The sequence below is a fragment of the Carettochelys insculpta genome, chromosome 2, assembly GCF_033958435.1.
Source record: "Carettochelys insculpta isolate YL-2023 chromosome 2, ASM3395843v1, whole genome shotgun sequence".
NCBI lineage: Eukaryota > Metazoa > Chordata > Testudines > Carettochelyidae > Carettochelys > Carettochelys insculpta.
In genome coordinates, this window is record NC_134138.1 from 547593 (window position 1) to 567612 (window position 20020).

General features: G+C 45.0%; 1 protein-coding gene across 1 annotated transcript in view; it reads left to right on the forward strand.

Moving 5' to 3' along the window:
• Positions 1-20020, forward strand: part of IQANK1 (IQ motif and ankyrin repeat containing 1) — a 216658-nt gene that overhangs the window by 179298 nt on the left and 17340 nt on the right. Inside the window, exons 12-13 of the mRNA XM_074985540.1 lie at positions 16741-16875; positions 19837-19965. Of these exons, the coding sequence (XP_074841641.1) occupies positions 16741-16875; positions 19837-19965 (264 nt within the window). The remainder of the gene's footprint in view (positions 1-16740; positions 16876-19836; positions 19966-20020) is intronic.

The following is a 20020-nucleotide window of genomic DNA, read 5'->3' on the forward strand; positions in this document are numbered from 1 at the left end:
GCAGAACATTCTTTGACAACTGAGAGATCACCAGTATTGAGAAAGACTGCCATTTGACAGCCTGTTCAAACCCTGCTCTGCCCCACAGGAAAAAACACATGACCTGCTAAATAATGTTTCTAAATGAAAGTCACCTTCATCTAAAAACAGACACTCCCTCAGAGCTGAGGGAGGAGCTGCTGCTTTATAACAACATCTGCCACATCCAACTGACTGTCTTCCTTTGGCTAAGCCTAACAGACAGCTGCCTCCCCTCCCAAAGCAGAATATTGGCCTTTCAGCACAGAAGACCTCTTTCCTTAGGGTTGATGCTTGTTCCACAATTCAGGAAGGGATGTGTTGTGTTTTACAAATGCTCCAGCTACTGATGGAGGCTCCAGATACAGCCTCCACACACCAACACCAAGGAGAAAGTTTTATAGGCGATCAGGCAGTCAGTGTGTAGTCAGGTGAGAGAACTTCAGGGTGTTAGTTTTCTCAGACTTCTCTGCGAATCTGGGAAGAAAAGCACATTCCAAACATGCCCAGCAGATACTTCTGTGGGAGATTATCATGGCCTAGATATTCTGAGGCAGCCACAGCTTGATCTTTCCTTGAAGGTCAACGCTATTATTATTTATATTATTTATTTTTTAAATGAATAAAATCTGCTAAGATCTCTTAAAAGACACAAAATGTGTATATTTCCTAATCACCTTAAAATCTGAAGGAAGATAGAAAATGGAAAAAAAGAGGGAAACCTAAAGGAGGGATGAAATATATGAAGTGTCTTTCTTTTAGATTCACATCTGGGAATTACACAAGAAGGTGTTTAAGGAGGGGTCTTTTCCCTGGTGCCACCAGTGTTACCTGGGGTTTCTCATAACCCAAAACAGTGGTAATATATTTGTTCTTCTCTGAGCAGTATCAGGATTAAATCAATAGGAACACAGAACTTCCACCTGATAAATCACAAATACATGCAAGCACGCTTTTATCTAAAACTACTATTTATTATATTTTTAAGTGTGTGCTAGTAACAGAGAGATAACCGTGTTAGTCTATATACTATCAAAACAAAAAAACAGTCCCAGTAGCACTTTAAACAATAACAAAATAATTTATTTGGTGATGAGCTTTCATGGGATAGACCTCCTTCTTCAGACCATAGCCATACCAGAGTAGGCATCTTTGAGTCTGCATAGACTATGGATCGCACCCTTTAAAGTTTCAATTGAGGACTTCATTTACAGCGTCTATTGTGACGATGAAGACCCACACGAGAGTGACAGTCCTTGCTGCATCTCTTGCAGATGTAGTGGGTGTCTGGCAAGCCCTTATTGTGCTTTCTGTGCACTCACTTCTCCTCTGCTAGCTGTCTGATCTTCAACTCGCCCTTCTGAAGGCCCTTGTGTAACCCCTGCCTCCATCTGCTGCGGTCGTCTGCTAGTTCTTCCCAGTTGTCCAGCTTGATGTCTACCTCTCTGAGGTCTCTCTTGCAGACATCTTTGTAACGCAACTGGGGGCGTCCGGGAGGTCTTTTGCCAGAGGTTAGCTCACCATACAGGATGTCTTTTGGAATCCTTCCATCATTCATCCTGTGGACGTGGCCAAGCCAGCAGAGCCGATGCTGCCTGACAAGGGTTTGCATGGTTGGGATTCCAGCTTGCTCGAGGACGGCGATGTTGGTCACTCTGTCCTTCCATGATATTCCAAGGATGCGCCTGAGGCAGTGCAAGTGGAAGACATTCAGCCTCTTTTCCTGGCGGGCATACAGGGTCCAAGTCTCGCTGCCATAAAGGAGGGTGCTGAGGATGCAAGCTCTGTAGACTTGCATTTTGGTGTGAGTGTACAGCTTGTTGTTATTCCACACTCTCTTGCTGCATCTGGACAGAGTTGTGGCCGCTTTTGCAATCCTCCTATTTAGCTCAGTGTCCAACGACAGGGTGTCAGTGATGGTGGACCCGAGGTAAACGAACTCGTGGACGACCTCTAACGTATAGTTGTCAATGCTGATTGATGGGGATTCAGCAACATCCTGACTGAGTACGTTTGTCTTCTTTAGGCTGATGGTAAGCCCAAAGACCTTGTATGCTTTGGAGAACCGATCCAGCAGTTTTTGAAGCTGGTCTTCTCTGTGAGACACTACAGCAGCAGCATCTGCAAACAGCATGTCTCTGATGAGGACTTCTCGCACCTTAGACTTAGCTTGCAGCCTTGCAAGGTTAAACAGTTTCCCATCAGATCTTGTGTGCAGCAAGATGCCCTCTGTTGAAGATCCAAAGGCATGCTTCAGGAGGAGTGCGAAGAAGATCCCGAACAATGTTGGAGCAAGCACGCATCTTGTTTGACGCCGCTCCTGATTCTGAAAGCATCCGATAATACGCCGTCATATTGGATGGTTCCTCTCATGTCTTCGTGGAACGACTGGATCATCTTGAGTAACCGTGGAGGACAGCCTATCTTGTGGAGCAGTTTGAACAGTCCATCCCTGCTCACCAAGTCGAAGGCCTTGGTCAGGTCGATGAAGGCTATGTAGAGTGGCTTTCTCTGCTCCCTGCACTTCTCCTGCAGCTGCCTTAGAGAGAAGACCATGTCAACGGTAGACCTCTCTGCGTGGAATCCGCACTGCAATTCGACGTACACCCTCTCAGCAATCTTCTGGAGTCTGCCAAGGATGACACGAGCGAACAGCTTACCAGTGATGCTTAGGAGGGAGATTCCACGGTAGTTGTTGCAGTCGCTTCTGTCTCCTTTGTTCTTATACAACGTTACAATGTTAGCGTCGCGCATATCCTGTGGAACCTCACCCTCTTTCCAGCACAGGCACGGTCGCTCATGTGGGGGTTCCAGGAGTGTGTCCGCGGCACATTTGATTACCTCTGGTGGTATACCATCCTGACCAGGGGCCTTTCCTGCTGCAATGCTGTCAATGGCTCTCTTCAGTTCATCCACAGTCGGTTCTTGATCCAGTTCGTCCATTACTGGAAGGAGCTCGATGGCATCGAGGGCTGCATCAACCACAACGTTCTCGCGTGAGTACAGCTCGGAGTAGTGCTCGACCCAGCGCTCCATCTGTTTGGCTTTGTCAGCAATTACTTCACCAGATTTGGATTTCAGAGGTGCCATCTTGTTCTGGGTGGGTCCTAATGCCTTCCTCATACCCTCGTACATTCCTCTCAGATTACCAAAGTCGGCACAGGTCTGGATGCTGCTGCATAGCTGGAGCCAGTGGTTGTTGGCACAGCGCCTGGCTGTCTGCTGTACTGTTCTTCTGGCCTCTCTAAGTGCTTGCTGGGTACTCTGGCTCGGTGAGCTTTTGTACTCCAGGAGTGCAGCGCGCTTCTTTTCAATGACTGGAATCATCTCATCGGAGTTAGCTTCGAACCAGTCGTTCGTGTTTCTAGCTCTTCTTCCAAACACCGACAAGGCCGTGTTGTAAACTGTATCCCTCAGATGTTGCCATTTGGATGTCGCATCGGCGCCCCCAGGGCCGCTGCGCAGATTTTCCTGGAGGGTCTCTATGAACTTTTCAGCTTTCTCCGAGTTTGCCGTCTTTCTAGCGTCAATGCAGGGCCTTCCAGCAGGTTTAGAGCGGTACAGCTTCTTGGGTCTCAGCTTGAGCTTGGAGCAAACTAGCGAGTGATCTGCATCACAGTCAGCACTATGATAGCTGCGTGTCAGAAGGACGTTTCTGAGGTTATTACGCCTAGTGATGACCACATCTAGTTGATGCCAGTGCTTCGAGCGTGAGTGTCTCCACCACAGTCTGTGCTGTGGCTTCGTTCGGAAGAATGTGTTTGTGATGCACAGATTGTGGTACGTGCATAGTTCAAGGAGACGCTGTCCATTGTCATTCATTTTTCCCACACCGAAGCAGGAAGGCGATGAGGTCCAATCAGCTCCAACTCTTGCATTGAAGTCACCCAAGATGTACAGTTTTTCACGAGCAGGTATTTGCACTACAGCAGCACTAAGCACGTCATAGGACTTGTCTTTTACTTCTGGTGTGGTGTACAGGGTTGGAGCATAAGTGCTGATCAGGTGGACGGGACCGGCGCAAGTTTGAAGCGTGATCCGAAGAAGTCTTTCTAATCCGCCCATGACTAAATCCACCATTTGTAGAAGGGTGTTTCTGACAGCAAAGCCAACACCATGCTCTCTGGGTTCTTCTTGGGCTTTACCCTGCCAGAAAAAGATGTAGTCCTTTTCCTTTAGAGATCCCAAATCTGCGAGTCGCGTCTCTTGCAGTGCAGCGATATCAACTCTGAGCCTCTTCAGTTCCTCATTGATGACAGCGGTCTTTCGGGTGTCACTGATGGCCTGAAGATCTCCAGTCAAGCTGGTCAGCATGGTCCGCACATTCCAGCAAGCAAGCTTAAATTGTTGATGTTTCTCATTTCTTGTTGATTTTCTTATTGGTTTGCCTGGTGCCCAAATTTCAGGCACTTGTCAGGTTCAGGAACCTTAAGCCTCACGCACCCAGCAAGGCAGGTGAACTGTGGCGGGACAGTACCCTATTGGCTGGGGGCTGCCCAGCTTGAGGCGGGTGGTGATTGTCCAGTGAGATGCCAGGATCAGTCCCACTGTCGAAGGCAACCCCTGGCACTCGTTCTCTACGCCAATTGAGCAAGAGCTTACAACCGGTATCTGTTGCCTCCCGTGTTGATGCAACGCTGTTTTGCGATGCCAGAATACCTCTCTGTGCGCGAGCCTGGGCACTTATTATGGAGACTCTGGGCTGCCCAGACACCAGTGTCCCTCTCTCGGCTTTAGTGATATAGTCCAAAGGAGAGGATAACCTCCATGTCTGGTACCAGCTCAGCTGCAGGAGTTGCCGGGACAGTGCCAGAAGTTGACACCGAACTGCCTTCGGACTCCACTCTGGATTTTCTGTCAGGGTTTACGCCCTTAGCATTTCTCCTTCCCATGATAACCCACAAGGCAGTGGGGTGTGGAGAATGTGGTTAAGGATCCCACTACTTCTTACCTCTCTGTCACCACAAGTCACAGAGCCATACCAGAACAGACTCAATATTTAAGACAACGAAAACCAAAAATAGTAATCTAGGTTGACAAATCAGAAAAATTATTGTCAAGGTGAGCAAATCAGAGAGCAGAGGGGCAGAAGTGTGGGGAGGGAGTCAAGAATTAGATAAAGCCAAGTATGCATAAGAGCCCCTATAATGACCTAGAAAATTCCCATCCCGATTCAAACCATGTGTTAATGTGTTGAATTCGAATATAAAAGAGAGTTCAGCTGCTTCTCTTTCCAAACTGTTGTGAAAATTTCTCTTCAGTAAAACACAAACTTTCAGGTCATTATGAGAATGGCCCACTCCATTAAAGTGCTGGCTGACAGGTTTGTGAATCAGGAGTGTTTTTATATCTGTTTTGTGCCCATTCATTGATATGGTCTTCTCTCTAAGGCAGCTGCAGGAGAAGTGCAGGGAGCAGAGAAAGCCACTCTACATAGCCTTCATCGACTTGACCAAGGCTTTTGACTTGGTCAGCGGGGGTGGTCTGTTCAAACTGCTCCACAAGATAGGCTGTCCTCCACGGTTACTCAAGATGATCCAGTCGTTCCACGAAGACATGAGAGGAAGCATCCAATATGACGGCGCATTATCGGATGCTTTAAGAATCAGGAGCGGCGTCAAACAAGATGTGTGCTTGCTCCGACATTGTTCGGGATGTTCTTCACACTCCTCCTGAAGCATGCCTTTGGATCTTCAACAGAGGGCATCTTGCTGCACACAAGATCTGATGGGAAACTGTTTAACCTTGCAAGGCTGCAAGCTAAGTCTAAGGTGCGAGAAGTCCTCATCAGAGACATGCTGTTTGCAGATGCTGCTGCTGTAGTGTCTCACAGAGAAGACCAGCTTCAAAAACTGCTGGATCGGTTCTCCAAAGCATACAAGGTCTTTGGGCTTACCATCAGCCTAAAGAAGACAAACGTACTCAGTCAGGATGTTGCTGAATCCCCATCAATCAGCATTGACAACTATACGTTAGAGGTCGTCCACGAGTTCGTTTACCTCGGGTCCACCATCACTGACACCCTGTCGTTGGACAGTGAGCTAAATAGGAGGATCGGAAAAGCAGACACAACTCTGTCCAGACTCAGCAAGAGAGTGTGGAATAACAACAAGCTGTACACTCACACCAAAATGCAAGTCTACAGAGCCTGCATCCTCAGCACCCTCCTTTATGGCAGCGAGACTTGGACCCTGTATGCCAGCCAGGAAAAGAGGCTGAACGTCTTCCACTTGCACTGCCTCAGGCGCATCCTTGGAATATCAAAGGTTGCAGATGACACCAAGTTGTTCAGGACAGTCAAAACCAAAACAGATTGTGAAGAACTACAAAAAGATCTCAGCAAACTGAGTGATTGGGCAGCAAAATGGCAAATGAAATTTAATGTGGGTAAGTGTAGGGTAATGCATGTTGGAAAAAATAACCCAAATTACACGTACTACATGATGGGGTCAAATTTAGCTACGACAGATCAGGAAAGGGATCTTGGAGTTATAGTGGATAGTTCTCTGAAGACATCCACGCAGTGTGCAGCGGCAGTTAGTAAGGCAAATAGGATGTTAGGAATTATTAAAAAAGGGATCGATAATAAGACAAAAGATATCATACTTCCCCTATATAAAACTATGGTACGCCCACATCTTGAGTACTGCGTGCAGATGTGGTCTCCTCACCTCAAAGAAGATATATTGGCATTAGAAAAGGTTCAGAAAAGGGCGACTAAGATGATTAGGGGCTTGGAACGGGTCCCATATGGGGACAGGCTAGAGAGACTGGGACTTTTCAGTTTGGAAAAGAGGCGATTGAGGGGCGATATGATAGAGGTATATAAAATCATGAATGGTGTGGAGAAAGTGAATATAGAAAAATTATTTACCTTTTCCCATAATACAAGAACTAGGGGACACCAAATGAAATTGATGGGTAGTAGGTTCAAAACTAACAAAAGGAAATTTTTCTTCACACAGCGCGCAGTCAACCTGTGGAACTCCTTGCCCAAGGAGGCTGTGAAGGCTAGGACTCTATTAGGGTTTAAAAAAGAGCTTGATAAATTTTTGCAGGTTAGGTCCATAAATGGCTATTAGCCAGGGATAAAGTATGGTGCCCTAGCCTTCAGAACAAGGGCAGGAGATGGATGGCAGGTGATAAATCACTTGATCATTGTCTTCTGTTCTCCTTCTCTGGGGCACCTGGCATTGGCCACCGTCGGCAGATGGGATGCTGGGCTGGATGGACCTTTGGTCTGACCCAGTATGGCCATTCTTATGTTCTTATGTTCTTATCATGGAAGGACAGAGTGACCAACACCGCTGTCCTCGAGCAAGCTGGAATCCCAACCATGCACACCCTCCTCAGGCAGCGTCGACTCCGCTGGCTTGGCCATGTCCACAGGATGAACCATGGAAGGATGCCAAAAGACATCCTGTATGGTGAGCTAGCCTCTGGCAAAAGACCTCCCGGACGCCCCCAGTTGCGTTACAAAGATGTCTGCAAGAGAGACCTCAGAGAGGTAGACATCGAGCTGGACAACTGGGAAGAACTAGCAGACGACCGCAGCAGATGGAGGCAGGGGTTACACAAGGGCCTTCAGAAGGGCGAGTTGAAGATCAGACAACTAGCAGACGAGAAGCGAGCGCACAGAAAGCACAATAAGGACTTGCCAGACACCCAGTACATCTGCAAGAGATGCAACAAGGACTGTCACTCTCGTGTGGGTCTTTATAGTCACAATAGACGCTGTAAATGAAGTCCTCAGTTGAAACTTTGAAGGGCGCGATCCATAGTCTATGCAGAGTGAAGGATGCCTACTACTGTGCCCATTAATTCTTTGTCTAAGAGAGTTTGAAGTCTGTCCAATATACAAAGCATCTGGGCATTGCTGGCACATGATGGCATATATGATGTTAGCTGAGGAATATGAGAATGTTCCTGTGATTCTGTGAATAACCTGGTTAGGTCCAGTGATGGTATCTCCAGAGTAGATATGTGGAGAAAGTTGGCAACAGAGCTTGTTGCAAGGAAAAGTTCCAGGACTCGTGTTCCTGTGGTATAGACTGTGGTTGTGGGTGAGAATCCTCATATGGGTGGGAGGTTGTCTGTAGGAGAGAACAGGCCTGTCACCTAGGGCCTTCTGGAGTGTGGCATCCTGATTAAGGATAGGTTGTAGGTTTTTAATAATGCATTGCAGTGGTTTGAGTTGGGGGCTGTAGGTAATGACCAGTGGTGTTCTGTTCTTGGCTTTTTTGGGCCTATCTTGGAGTAGCTGGTCTCTGGGTATTCATCTGGTCTTGTCAATTTGTTTTTTTACTTCTCCTGGGCTACGTCTACACGTGGCCCAAACTTCGAAATGGCCACGCAAATGGCCATTTCGAAGTTTACTAATGAAGCGCTGAAATGCATATTCAGCGCTTCATTAGCATGCGGTCGGCTGTGGCACTTCGAAATTGACGCACCTTGCCGCCGCGCGTCTCGTCCAGACGGGGCTCCTTTTCGAAAGGACACCACCTACTTCGAAGTCCCCTTATTCCCATCATGTATTGTAAGTAGAGGAGGGGTAATGGGATGACAGCTGAGGAATCGTTGTTCCAGGTCAGCCATAAATATATTAGCATATTGTGGGGCCATGTGGGTGCCCATAGCAGTTCCACTAATTTGGACGTATAAATTGTCCTCAAATCAGAAATAATTGTGGGTGAGAACAAAGTTACAGAGATCAGATGCCAGACTGGCTGCGGTGACATCAGGGATGGTATTCCTGATCGCTTGTAATCAGTCTTTGTGTGGAATATTAGTGTACAGAGCCTCTAAATCCATGGTGGCAAGGATGGTGTTGTCAGGAACTTTTCCGAAGTTTTGTAATTTCCTCGGGAAGTCAGTGGTATCTCGGAGATAGCTGGGAGTGTTAGTGGCATAGGGTTTGAGGAGGGAGTCCACATTACTGGATAGTCTGGTGGTAAGGGTGCCACTACCCAAAATGATAGGGTGTCCAGGGTTTCCAGGTTTGTGGATTTTGGGAAGTAAATAGAATAATCCAGGCTGGGGCTCAGATGGTGTGTCTGAGTGAATGAGGTCCCCAGTAGCAGCAGGGAGTTCCTTAAGTAGTAGTTGTAATTTGTTTTGGAATTCCAAAGTGGGGTCAGAGGAGAGAGATCTGTAAAATGTGGTGTTGGAGAGTTGTCTGGCTGCCTCCTGTTCATAGTCTGACTTATTCATGATGACAACAGTACCCCCTTTGTCAGCTGGTTTGATTATAATGGCTGGATTATTTTTGAGACTCTGGACAGCATAGTGTTCAGCATAGTTGAGACTGTGTCTCATTTGGCATTATTTGCGTATAATGTCAGTCTGAGCACGGTTGAAGAAGCATTGTATGTAGAAATCCAGACTTTCACTATGACCATCAGTGGCAGTCCACACAGAGTTCTTCTTCTTTTGGTGTTGGTGGGGGGGGGGGGAGTTTGAGACAGTCAGACTGTTCTTCATAGGTGTGTTGGAAGAATTCCTTTAGATGGAGGAGGTGAAAGAAGGCTTGAAGGTCACCACGGAATTGTATTAAGTTCATGAAGGAAGTGGGGCAGAAGAAAAGACCCCTGGGATAAGAGACACGCTTCTGCTGAGCTGAGTTGGTAGCTGGAAAGGTTAACAACATTGTTAGTTGAGCTGTTGTTGTTGTAGTTGCAGTACCCTGAGGTATGAAATAATTTAGAAAACTTTTTGTCTTTTCTTTTTTGTAGGAAGTGGAAGTGTGTTTTATAAATTTCTTGTCTAGTACAAGTAAAGTCTCATTCTGTGGGGTCTTGCATGGATGTCTGATTGTTTTGATGAGAATTTCAAATTCAGAGAGTTCATTTTTAATTATCTTTTGTTTATTATAAAGGATTTTGATCAAGTGGTTCCTCAGTTTCTTAGAGAGAGTATGCCATAGATGCTCACTGTAGTCGGTGTAGTACGTTGATTGTAATGGGCTTTTCACTCTCAGTCTTTTGTGTACAATGTCAATTTTCTTGCATTTGGAGAGAAAGATTATGTCTGTCTGGATCTAGGTGAGTTTTTTCATGTAGTTGATGGATCTCCATGTAAGAGATACATTTCCTGGACACTATAGTACAAATCAAGGATGGCCTGATCAGTACCACACTCTACTGGAAACCCACGGATCAAAATACTTACCTACAGACTTTCAGCTTCCATCCTTCACACACAACTAGATCCATTGTTTACAGTCAAGCCCTTAGGTACAATCGCATTTGCTCTGATCCTACTGACGGAAACCAAAAACTACAAGATCTTAACCAAATGTTCATAAACTTGAATTACCCACCAGGAGAAATGAAAAAACAAATTGACAGGGCCAGACTAATACCCAGAGACCAGCTACTCCAAGATAGGCCCAGAAAAGCCAAGAACAGAACACCACTGGTCATTACCTACAGCCCCCAACTCAAACCACTGCAACGCATTATTAAAGACCTACAGCCTATCCTTAATCAGGATGCCACACTCCAGAAGGCCCTAGGTGACAGGCCTGTTCTCTCCTACAGACAACCTCCCAACCTTATGAGGATTCTCACCCACAACCACAGTCTATACCACAGGAACACGAGTCCTGGAACTTTTCCTTGCAACAAGCTCTGTTGCCAACTTTGTCCGCATATCTATTCTGGAGATACCATCACTGGACCTAACCAGGTTATTCACAGAACCATGGGAACATTCTCATGTTCCTCAACTAAGATCATATATGCCATCATGTGCCAGCAATGCCCAGATGCTTTGTATGTTGGACAGACTTCAAACTCTCTTAGACAAAGAGTTAATGGGCATAAAACAGACATAAAAGCACTCCTGATTCACCAACCTGTCAGCCAGCACTTTAATGGAGTGGGCCATTCTCATAATGACCTGAAAGTGCGTTTTACCAAAGAGAAATTTTCACAACAGTTTGGAAAGAGAGGCTGCTGAACTTTCTTTTATATTCAAATTCAACACATTAACACATGGTTTGAACTGGGATGGGAATTTTCTAGGTCATTATAGGGGCTCTTATGCATACTTGGCTTTATCTAATTCTTGACTCTGCTTCTACTCTCTGATTTGCTCACCTTGACAATATATTTTCTGATTTGTCAACCTTGATTACTATTTTTGGTTCTCTGTGCCTTAAATATTGAGTCTGTTCTGGTATGTCTATGATCTGAAGAATTGGGTCTGTCCCATGATAGCTCATCACCTAATAAATTATTTTGTTAAAGTGCTACTGGACTGCTTTTTTTTAAGTGTGCACATGTGACATTACTGGATTTTTAAATTAAATATAAAGTCATTTCTGTGACTACTGTACTAAGTTTGCACCAAATCTTGTGCCAGGTGGGCCAAGCAAGGTGTCTAGTGAAATCTGTTAATGCCCTGAATCTTGTTATGCTCCTTGTTTATCTGTGCCATGTTTGTATGTAAAGTTATAGTTCTTCGAGTGATCTGTGGGGGTTCTCCACTTTCAGTCTTGCAGCACCCTTGTGCTGCTGATCAGAAGATTTGTCAGAATAGTACCCCATTTTTTTGTGCATGCGCACTGTGTGTCTTGTGCTGCAGCTGCTCTGTGGAGTGCACACGTGGTGCAAGTCCCCTTTCAGTTCCTTTTCTGTCATCCGCTGGCTGAGACAGATCTTGGAGTAGCTCCCTGTTCCTGACAGAGAACATAGAAATATTTTATTTCCCAACTTTACCTATTTAAAATTTTAATCCTACCACTATACTAGTACCATAACTGCAGGAAAAAAAAGTGGTGGCTGCTGCACTGAGTTTTTTCCTATCATCATGCCAAACTCTCCTGGCTTTAAAAAACATGATATATCCAGACCCTCAATGCCCATGTTGGACAGGGATACTTCATGCACTAAGTGATTGGGGGAAGCACACACATCACCAGCAAGTAGCCTCACTGCCTCAGCATGCCAGCAAGGGCCAGGAAAGACCATGAAATGCAGCAGAAAGTAACTCTTTGGGAGAAGTCTCTTCTCCCACCACTGGATAAACCAAATTAGATGCAAGTGTCACGAAAGCCCTCTGACAAGGCAGGACCAGTACCCCACAAGGGCTCTCAGGACAATAAGCTTTCTTCAGCACACTCGTCAATGGTGTTGCCCACAAGCCCCGTGTTCCCTGATGCCGTCTGTGTCTTGCACGGTGGAGAAACGCAGTTGTCTGCCTTCAACAGGACAACTGAGGCAGAGACCAGAGCAACCACATCAGATGGTGCTGCTGAGGCATTGGCTTTGGAGAAGCTGCAAATGCCTCCACCACTACTTCCAACATGCTTCCCCTCTGTGCCAGAGCAACAGGCACAATACAGCTCAGCACAGAATGAGGCAGCCACAGAAATCTGTGCAGCCTGATACAGGCACACTATGCTTTAAAGTGTGGGAGCCCAGTACTGTGCCACAGAGTGCCCCCACTCACCCGTGCTATTATCCCCAAGATCTGATTATGGCAGTGTGCACAGAAGCAAGCTCTCATCATGCTGCTTGTATCCTTCTCTATCACAGGCTTTGCGGCAATCATACAGAGACCATTCCCTCATGCAATATCCCGTGTGAGCAAACCAGCCATGACTGCATCACCCACACCACTTCCCACCACAGTGAGGCCCTTGGGATTCAAGGGAGGGCTACAGACCACATTCCTCTCATACTTGTCATCCAGCCACGCAACACCTCAAAGACACCACACTTCAAGGTGCTTGCCCACCATCTCATCACACACCTCACCAACTCACCCACCCTCAGTAATCTCTCAAGCGGGTTCCAATGAGCATGGGGACATATCTCATTCAGGCTGCATCTACATGACAAGATAAATTCGATTTTTAATAAATTCGATTTTTAACCTCATTCTTACGCATTCGAATTTAAGTGTCCACAAAGCTTCTTAGAATTTGACCCACCATTTTTCCATGTCAAGTTTCCACCTCCCATTGCCCTATGCACTTTCAACAGCATGAGCAGTCCATTGTGGTTACCTATCCCACAGTGCCTTAGCCCTGGTTGCTTTTGGGTATTTCATGTTTGAATCCCAGAATGCAAAACACTGTCCCAGAATTCAGAGTACTCAGTAACCGCACAAAAATTATCTGGAGAGAATGCCATTTCCTGAAGCATTTTCTCTGCCAGAACAAGCATGGGCCCCTCAAATGCTTCATCTCGTAGCACATATCATTTTGGCAACCACACTGGCTGTCGTGTAATTTTGCATTCAATTACAAAGCTCATTGATGGTTCAGTATCATGATGATGATGGTGATGATGTGATGGTTCTGAAGAGGAACTCTCACAACTGCAGTGCACGAACTCACAGCTTCTGGCTGCCCTGGATTCATTGGTGACAGTGGAGTGGTGATTTTGGACTTGTGAGACCTGCACACACTGGTGGGACCACATTGTTTTGTAATCCTGGGATGACCAGCAGTGGCTGCAGAACTTTTGCATGTGCAACTCCACTTCTATGGAGCTTTGTGATGTGCTGATCCCTGCCCTGAAGTGCAGCAACATAAGAATGAGGCTGGCTTTAACAGTTCAAAAGTGAGTGGCACTTGCTGTGTGGAAGTTTGCAATGCCCGACAGTTACCGGTCAGTGGCAAATCAGTTTGGGGTGGGCAGATCTACGGTGGAGTCCATGATGGTGCAGGTGGCCCATGCAATCTGTGGGCATCTCCTAAGGAAAACTGTGACCATGGGAGATGTACAGGCACTAGTGGATGGCTTTGCTGCCATGGGGTTTCCTAACTGCACTTGATCAATAGATGGCACACACACGCCCATCACGGTCCCGGACCATCTGGCCTCTGAGTATATAAATAGAAAGGGGTACTTCTCTGTGGTTTTGTTGGGTTGGTAGATCACAAAGGTTGTTTCACCAACATCAATATTGGATGGTCAGGAAGGGTTCATAATGTACACATCGTCCAAAATTCTGAGCAGTACAGAAAGCTCCTGGATGGGACTTTTTTCCAAGACTGGAAAATCATGACTGGTGATGTGGAGATGCCTATTGTAATATTGGGCAACCCTGCTTACCCTCTTCTCCCTTGCCTTACAAAACCCTACAGAGAAGCCCTGGACTCCATCAAGGAAAACTTCAGTCAGAGACTCAGCAGGTGCACAATGGTGGTAGAATGCACCTTTGGCCATTTAAAAGCGAGGTTCAGATGCTTATTGACCCATTTGGATATTTCTAAAACTAATGGCCCCATACAGTGTGTGCTATTTTGCACAACATTTGTGAAGCCAGTCATGAGACATTCCCATCCATCTGGAAATTCGAAGCTGAGGCCATTGGCAGGGCTTACTCGCAGCCTCCTACACAATCATCCACTAATAATCACACTGAGGCAGCAGCAATAAGGGACACTTTAAAACATAGCTTCATGAATGGTCTGTAACACACGTGCTGCTGATGTATTTCCCTGTCATAATGCCAATAAATACTACCGTGTCTTAATGAATGAATGCTTTTAAGTGGTGGGAGGGAGTTAAGTTGCAGTAAGTAGAACAGCGGCAGGTCTATGGAGCTTCTCCTGACCGCTGGTTAGCTTCCCAGACTTTTTGATAGCCTGTTGGAGTTCTTTCACCTTCAACCAGCATTGCACAGACTCCTGGGAGTAACCTCTGGTGGTCACATCACACGACATCTGCTCATAGATTGCCAAGTTTCTCTTGGCCTCCCAAAGTCTCTTTGCCATCAGTTGGTCTCCCCAAATCACAAGAAGATCCAGAATTTCCTGGTGGGCCCATGCTGGGGCTCTCTTGTGAACCTGAGTAGTACTAGGCAGATCACTACCTTGAGTGCTCATGATTGCAGGAAATGGCTACCAATGCAATTGCTACTAATGCAGTGCAATGTGATGGGCAAAAAAAATTTTTCATTATGGGTACCCTTTGTACTTGCAGGCCTGGGCACTGCTGAATTCAAATTCAAATTCTAATTCAATCAGAAATTCACAGGCTTCCTGTGACCTTATTCTTGAGCACCTGGATGGAGAGCCGTGGAGGAGGAAGCATCCATACATGGAGGATAGCTGCATAGCTTTGTGGTATACATACAGGACAAGTCTGGAGGCTGATAAATTAAAATTAAAGACATAGCACTTCCACACTAGCCTTTATTCAAATTTATAAATTCAAAATTGATGCTATACCAATCCCATAATATCAACATTTTGTTATCAATATTAGGGCTCAAAAAATCAAGGTAATGGTATTTACAGTGAAGACAGTGACATTTTAATATTAAGCTAACTCCTTTAATTTGATTTTATCTCGTAATGTAGATGTAGTCTCAGATTCAGAGTGCTCACATGAATCTAGGTCTATACAAGATGAGGCGCTATTCCAGATCACGCCTTCTCCACCTGTGGATGATCTGAAACAATTTCAGGAGCTCTTTAAATAGGTTATTCAATCACAAGATATCACTTTACAGGAGGTCCAAAACAAACAGTATTGTTTATTGACTGTACTACAACCCACAGCATCCTCAAAGATAGTACCACCTATTAATGAGGCTATCCTCAAACCATTGGATGCTCTCTGGCAGATCCCAACCTCTGTCCTGCCCATGAATCACAGAGCAGACAGAAAATATTTTGTCCCTGAAAAAGATATGAATTTTATCTTTGCACATCCACAGCCTAATTCACTGGTGGTGGATTTGGTAAATCACAGGACTAAGAAGCCACAGTTTAAATCTACCCTCAGTGACAAGGAGCACAAATGCGTAGACAACTTTGGCCATACAGTGTACTCCTCTGCTATGATCCAGTTTTGCATATCGAAGTATACAGCCCTCCTTGCCAATTATGATCACGCTAATTAAGACAAATTAAAGATCTCATGCATGATCTCCCAGATAACAAATGACCACTCCTCCAGTCTATTATGAAGGTGGCGTTATCAATAGCTAAAACAGCTCTCCACGTGGCTATGGGTGTCTAATGCACTTCGGCCAGAGCCACAGCCATAACAAAAATAAGCCTGGGCACCTAAAGCCAAAGATGCTCTTCACTCACTGGCTACGTCTACACTAGCCAAAAACTTCGAAATTGCCACGCAAATGGCCATTTCAAAGTTTAGTAATGAAGCACTGAAATACATATTCAGCACCTCATTAGCATGCCAGCGGCCACGGCACTTCAAAATTGATGCGGCTCACCACCGCATGGCTCATCCAGACGGGGCTCCTTTTTGAAAGGACCCTGGCTACTTTGAAGTCCCCTTATGCCTATGAGCAGATAAGGGGACTTTGCATGGTCATTTTGAAGTTTTTGGCTAGTGTAGACACGGCCACTGTCTTCCATAACTTTCCAAACCTTCCAGTCTGATTAACAAACTGCACGTATGTTGTTGTTTGACCTTTTTTCACAAAGGCCTAAGAGTATTCTTAGCTCTGTGATGTTTGGGTTTCAGCTGGCAATGGCTGAACATACAAATTTGCTGACTGCGGTACTGTACGTTTTGGGGTACAGACAGGAATGTCAAATTCTGGGATAATACCAGGTTTCTTCCTGGGTAGTTGGAGTGAGTGACTGGTTCTTCAGCAGGTGAGTGTGTTTGGGGTGGGGGGAATATTTTTTTGACTATATTGAGTTTTGGTGTTTCATCTTTCAGCTGTAGTTCAGATGCTTAGTTCCCTATTACCACTAATGATGGGCGTATGTGTCTTCTTTACATACAGATGGCCATTAATCATCGATCCATCTGGACAGGCTGCAACTTTCCTGCGGTATCGAGACACTAATTACTTGAACACACTGAACCCAAATGATATGAACACAGAAATTATTCGACTGGCTTTGTTGGGGGCTATCAGGTAGGAGGTAGAGCACCTGCCATGGGAGGGCAGGATTGCAGCCTTGGCTGCACCATAGATTTGTGCTCTGGATTATCTCAGATGGTGAATATGAGTGAGATGGAGGAATAAAATCCTTAGCTGGTAGTGCATGTGGCTGTGAGGAATCATAGAATCATAGAACACTAGAACTGGAAGGGACCTCAAGAGGACATCGAGTCCAGTTCCCTGCCCTCTCGGTAGGACCAAGCACCATCTAGAGTATACTCGATGGGTGTCTATCTAACCTGCTCTTAAAAATCTCCAGTGATGAAGATTCCACAACCTCCCTAGGTAATTTATTCCAATGTTTAACCACCCTTACAGTTAGGAAGTTTTTCCTACGGTCTAATCTAAACCCCTCTTTCTGTAGTTCAAGCCCATTGCTCCTTGTCCTATCCTTACAGGCAAAGGAGAACAATTTTTTTCCCTCCTCTTTGTAACCCTCTATAAGGTACTTGAAAACTAATATCATGTCCCCGCTAAGTCTTTTCTTTTCTAAACTAAACAAGCCCAGTTCTTTCAGTCTTCCCTCATATCTCATGTTCTCTAGACCTTTAATCATTCTTGTTGCTCTTCTTTGGACCATCTCCTGTTTATGCATCCTAGAATCTTGTTTGCTTTTTTTGCAACAGCATCACACTGTTGACTCATGTTTACCTTGTGGTCCACTATGAACCCTAAATCCCTGTCCACAGTGCTCCTTCCTTGACAGTCATTTCCATTCTATATGGATGAAGCTGATTGTTCCTTCCTAAGTGGCGCACTTTGCATTTCTCCTTATTAAACTTCATCCTGTTTACCTGAGACCATTTCTCCAGTTTGTCCAGATCATTTTGAATTATGACCCTATCCTTCAAAGCAGTTGCAACCCCAGCTTGGTATCAGCTGCAGGCTTAATAAACGTACTCTTTATGCCAATATCTATATCGTTGATGAAGATATTGAATAGAACCAGTCCCAAAACAGATCCGTGTGGAACCCCACTTGTTGTGTCCTTCCAGCATGACTGCGAACCATTAATAACTAGTCTCTGAGAATGGTTATCCAGCCAGTTATGCACCCACCTTATAATAGCCCCATCTAAGTTGTATTTGCTTGGTTTATTAATAAGAAGATCATGTCAGACTGTGTCAAAAGCCTTACTAAAGTCTAGGTCTACCACATCCACTGCTTTCCCCTTACCCACAAGACTTGTTATCCTGTCAAAAAAAGCTATCAGATTGATCTGGCATAATTTGTTCTTTATAAATCCGTGCTGGCTGTTACTTATCACCTTATTTTCTTCCAGATGTTTGCAGATGAATTTCTTAATTATTTACTCCATTATCTGTCCTGAAATGAAAGTTAAACTGACTGGTCTGTAGTTTTCTGGATTGTTCTTTTTTCCTTTTTATAGATGGGTACTATGTTTGCCCTTTTCCAGTCTTCTGGAATCTCTCCCAACTTCCAGAACTTTTCAAAGATGATAGCTAAAGGCTCAGAAACCTCCTCTATCATCTCCTTAGGTATTCTATGATGAATTTTATCAGGCCTTGGTGACTTGCAGACATCTAATTTTTCTAAGTAATTTTTCAAATGTTCTTTTTTCACTTTGTCTTCTGTGCCTGCCCCCTTCCCACTACCATTCACCATGTTGGGCAGTTCTGCATCAGCCGCCTTGGTGAAGACAGAAACAAGAAAATCATTAAGCATCTCTGCCATTTCCAAGTTTCCTGATATTGTTTCTCCCTCCTCACTGAGTAGTGGGCCTACCCTGTCCTTGGTCTTCCTCTTGGTTCTAATACATTTATAGAATTACTTCTTGTTGCACTTTGTCTCTAGCTGGTTTGAACTTGTTTTGTGCCTTGGCCTTTCTAATCTTGCCCCTGCATACATGTATCATTTGCTTATATTGATCTGTTGTAATTTCTCCTAATTTCCACTTTTTATATGACTCCTTTTTGATTTTGAGATCATGTAAGATCTCCTGGCTAAGCCAAGGCCGTCTTTTAACATACTTTCTATCTTTCCTAAGCAGCAGTATAGCTTGCTTTTGGACCCTTAGTAATGTCCCTTTGAAAAACTGCCAACTCTCATCAGTTGTTTTTTCTGTTAGGCTGGGTCCACACTTGCCCCAACTTCAAAGGGGGCACATTAATCAGGGTGATGGGAGATTACTAATGAAGTGCTGCAGTGACCACGCTGCACTTCATTAGGCTGATTCTCCCCCACAGCAACTTTGAAGCTTCAAACTTCAAAGTGCCAGCCTGTGTGTAGCTGCGGGCACTTTGAAGTGCCCACACTACTTCGAAGTCCCTTTACTCCTCAAAACTTTGAAGCTTTGAAGTTGCAGTCGGGGAGAATTAACCTAATGAAGTGCTGCGTACCTCACCTACCAGCTCTCTGAGTTTACCAAAATTGCTTTCCTGAAATCCATTGTTTCTGTTTTGCTGTTCTCCCTTTCACTATTTCTTAGAATCATGAACTCTATGATTTGAGGGTTGCTTTCTCCGAAGCTACCTTCCACTTTCAAATTCTCAGTGAGTTCCTCCCTATTTGTTAAAATCAGATCTAGAACTGCTTCCCCCCAGTAGCTTTTTGCATCTTCTGAAATAAAAAATTGTCATCCATTCAGTCCAAGAACTTTCTGGAAAGTCTGTGACTCGCTGTGTTAGTTTCCCAACATATGTTGGGATAGTTGAAGTCCCCCATCACCACCACTCTGCATGTAGAAATAGCTGCACTTCTTTCACAAGTAGAACTTCTGGTTTTCATTCATAAAAGAAAATGCTGGCTGATTATGGGGGTCTTTTCTCCCCAGTCCCCATCCCACATGGTGCTAAAGGGAATGTTGGTCAGACATGTAATGCTTGATACCCATTTAAAGAGAGAGATTGTTTTTTCTGTTTTCTGTACTATCCTGTAGTACAGATGGTCTACCACTCAGACCTCTGCCTTCAGGTATGGAAAGCCAGTGGTGTTTGACATGATGGAAGTGAACATGTTTGATGCTGTGAAGAGACAACTGGAGAGAATAGAGTCTGGATTGGCCGAGGCAATTCTGAACAAGCAGATATTGCAGAATGAAAGGTAGGAATTAGTGGGTATGGTAAATCCCATGATCTTCAATGAATAAATGGCACCT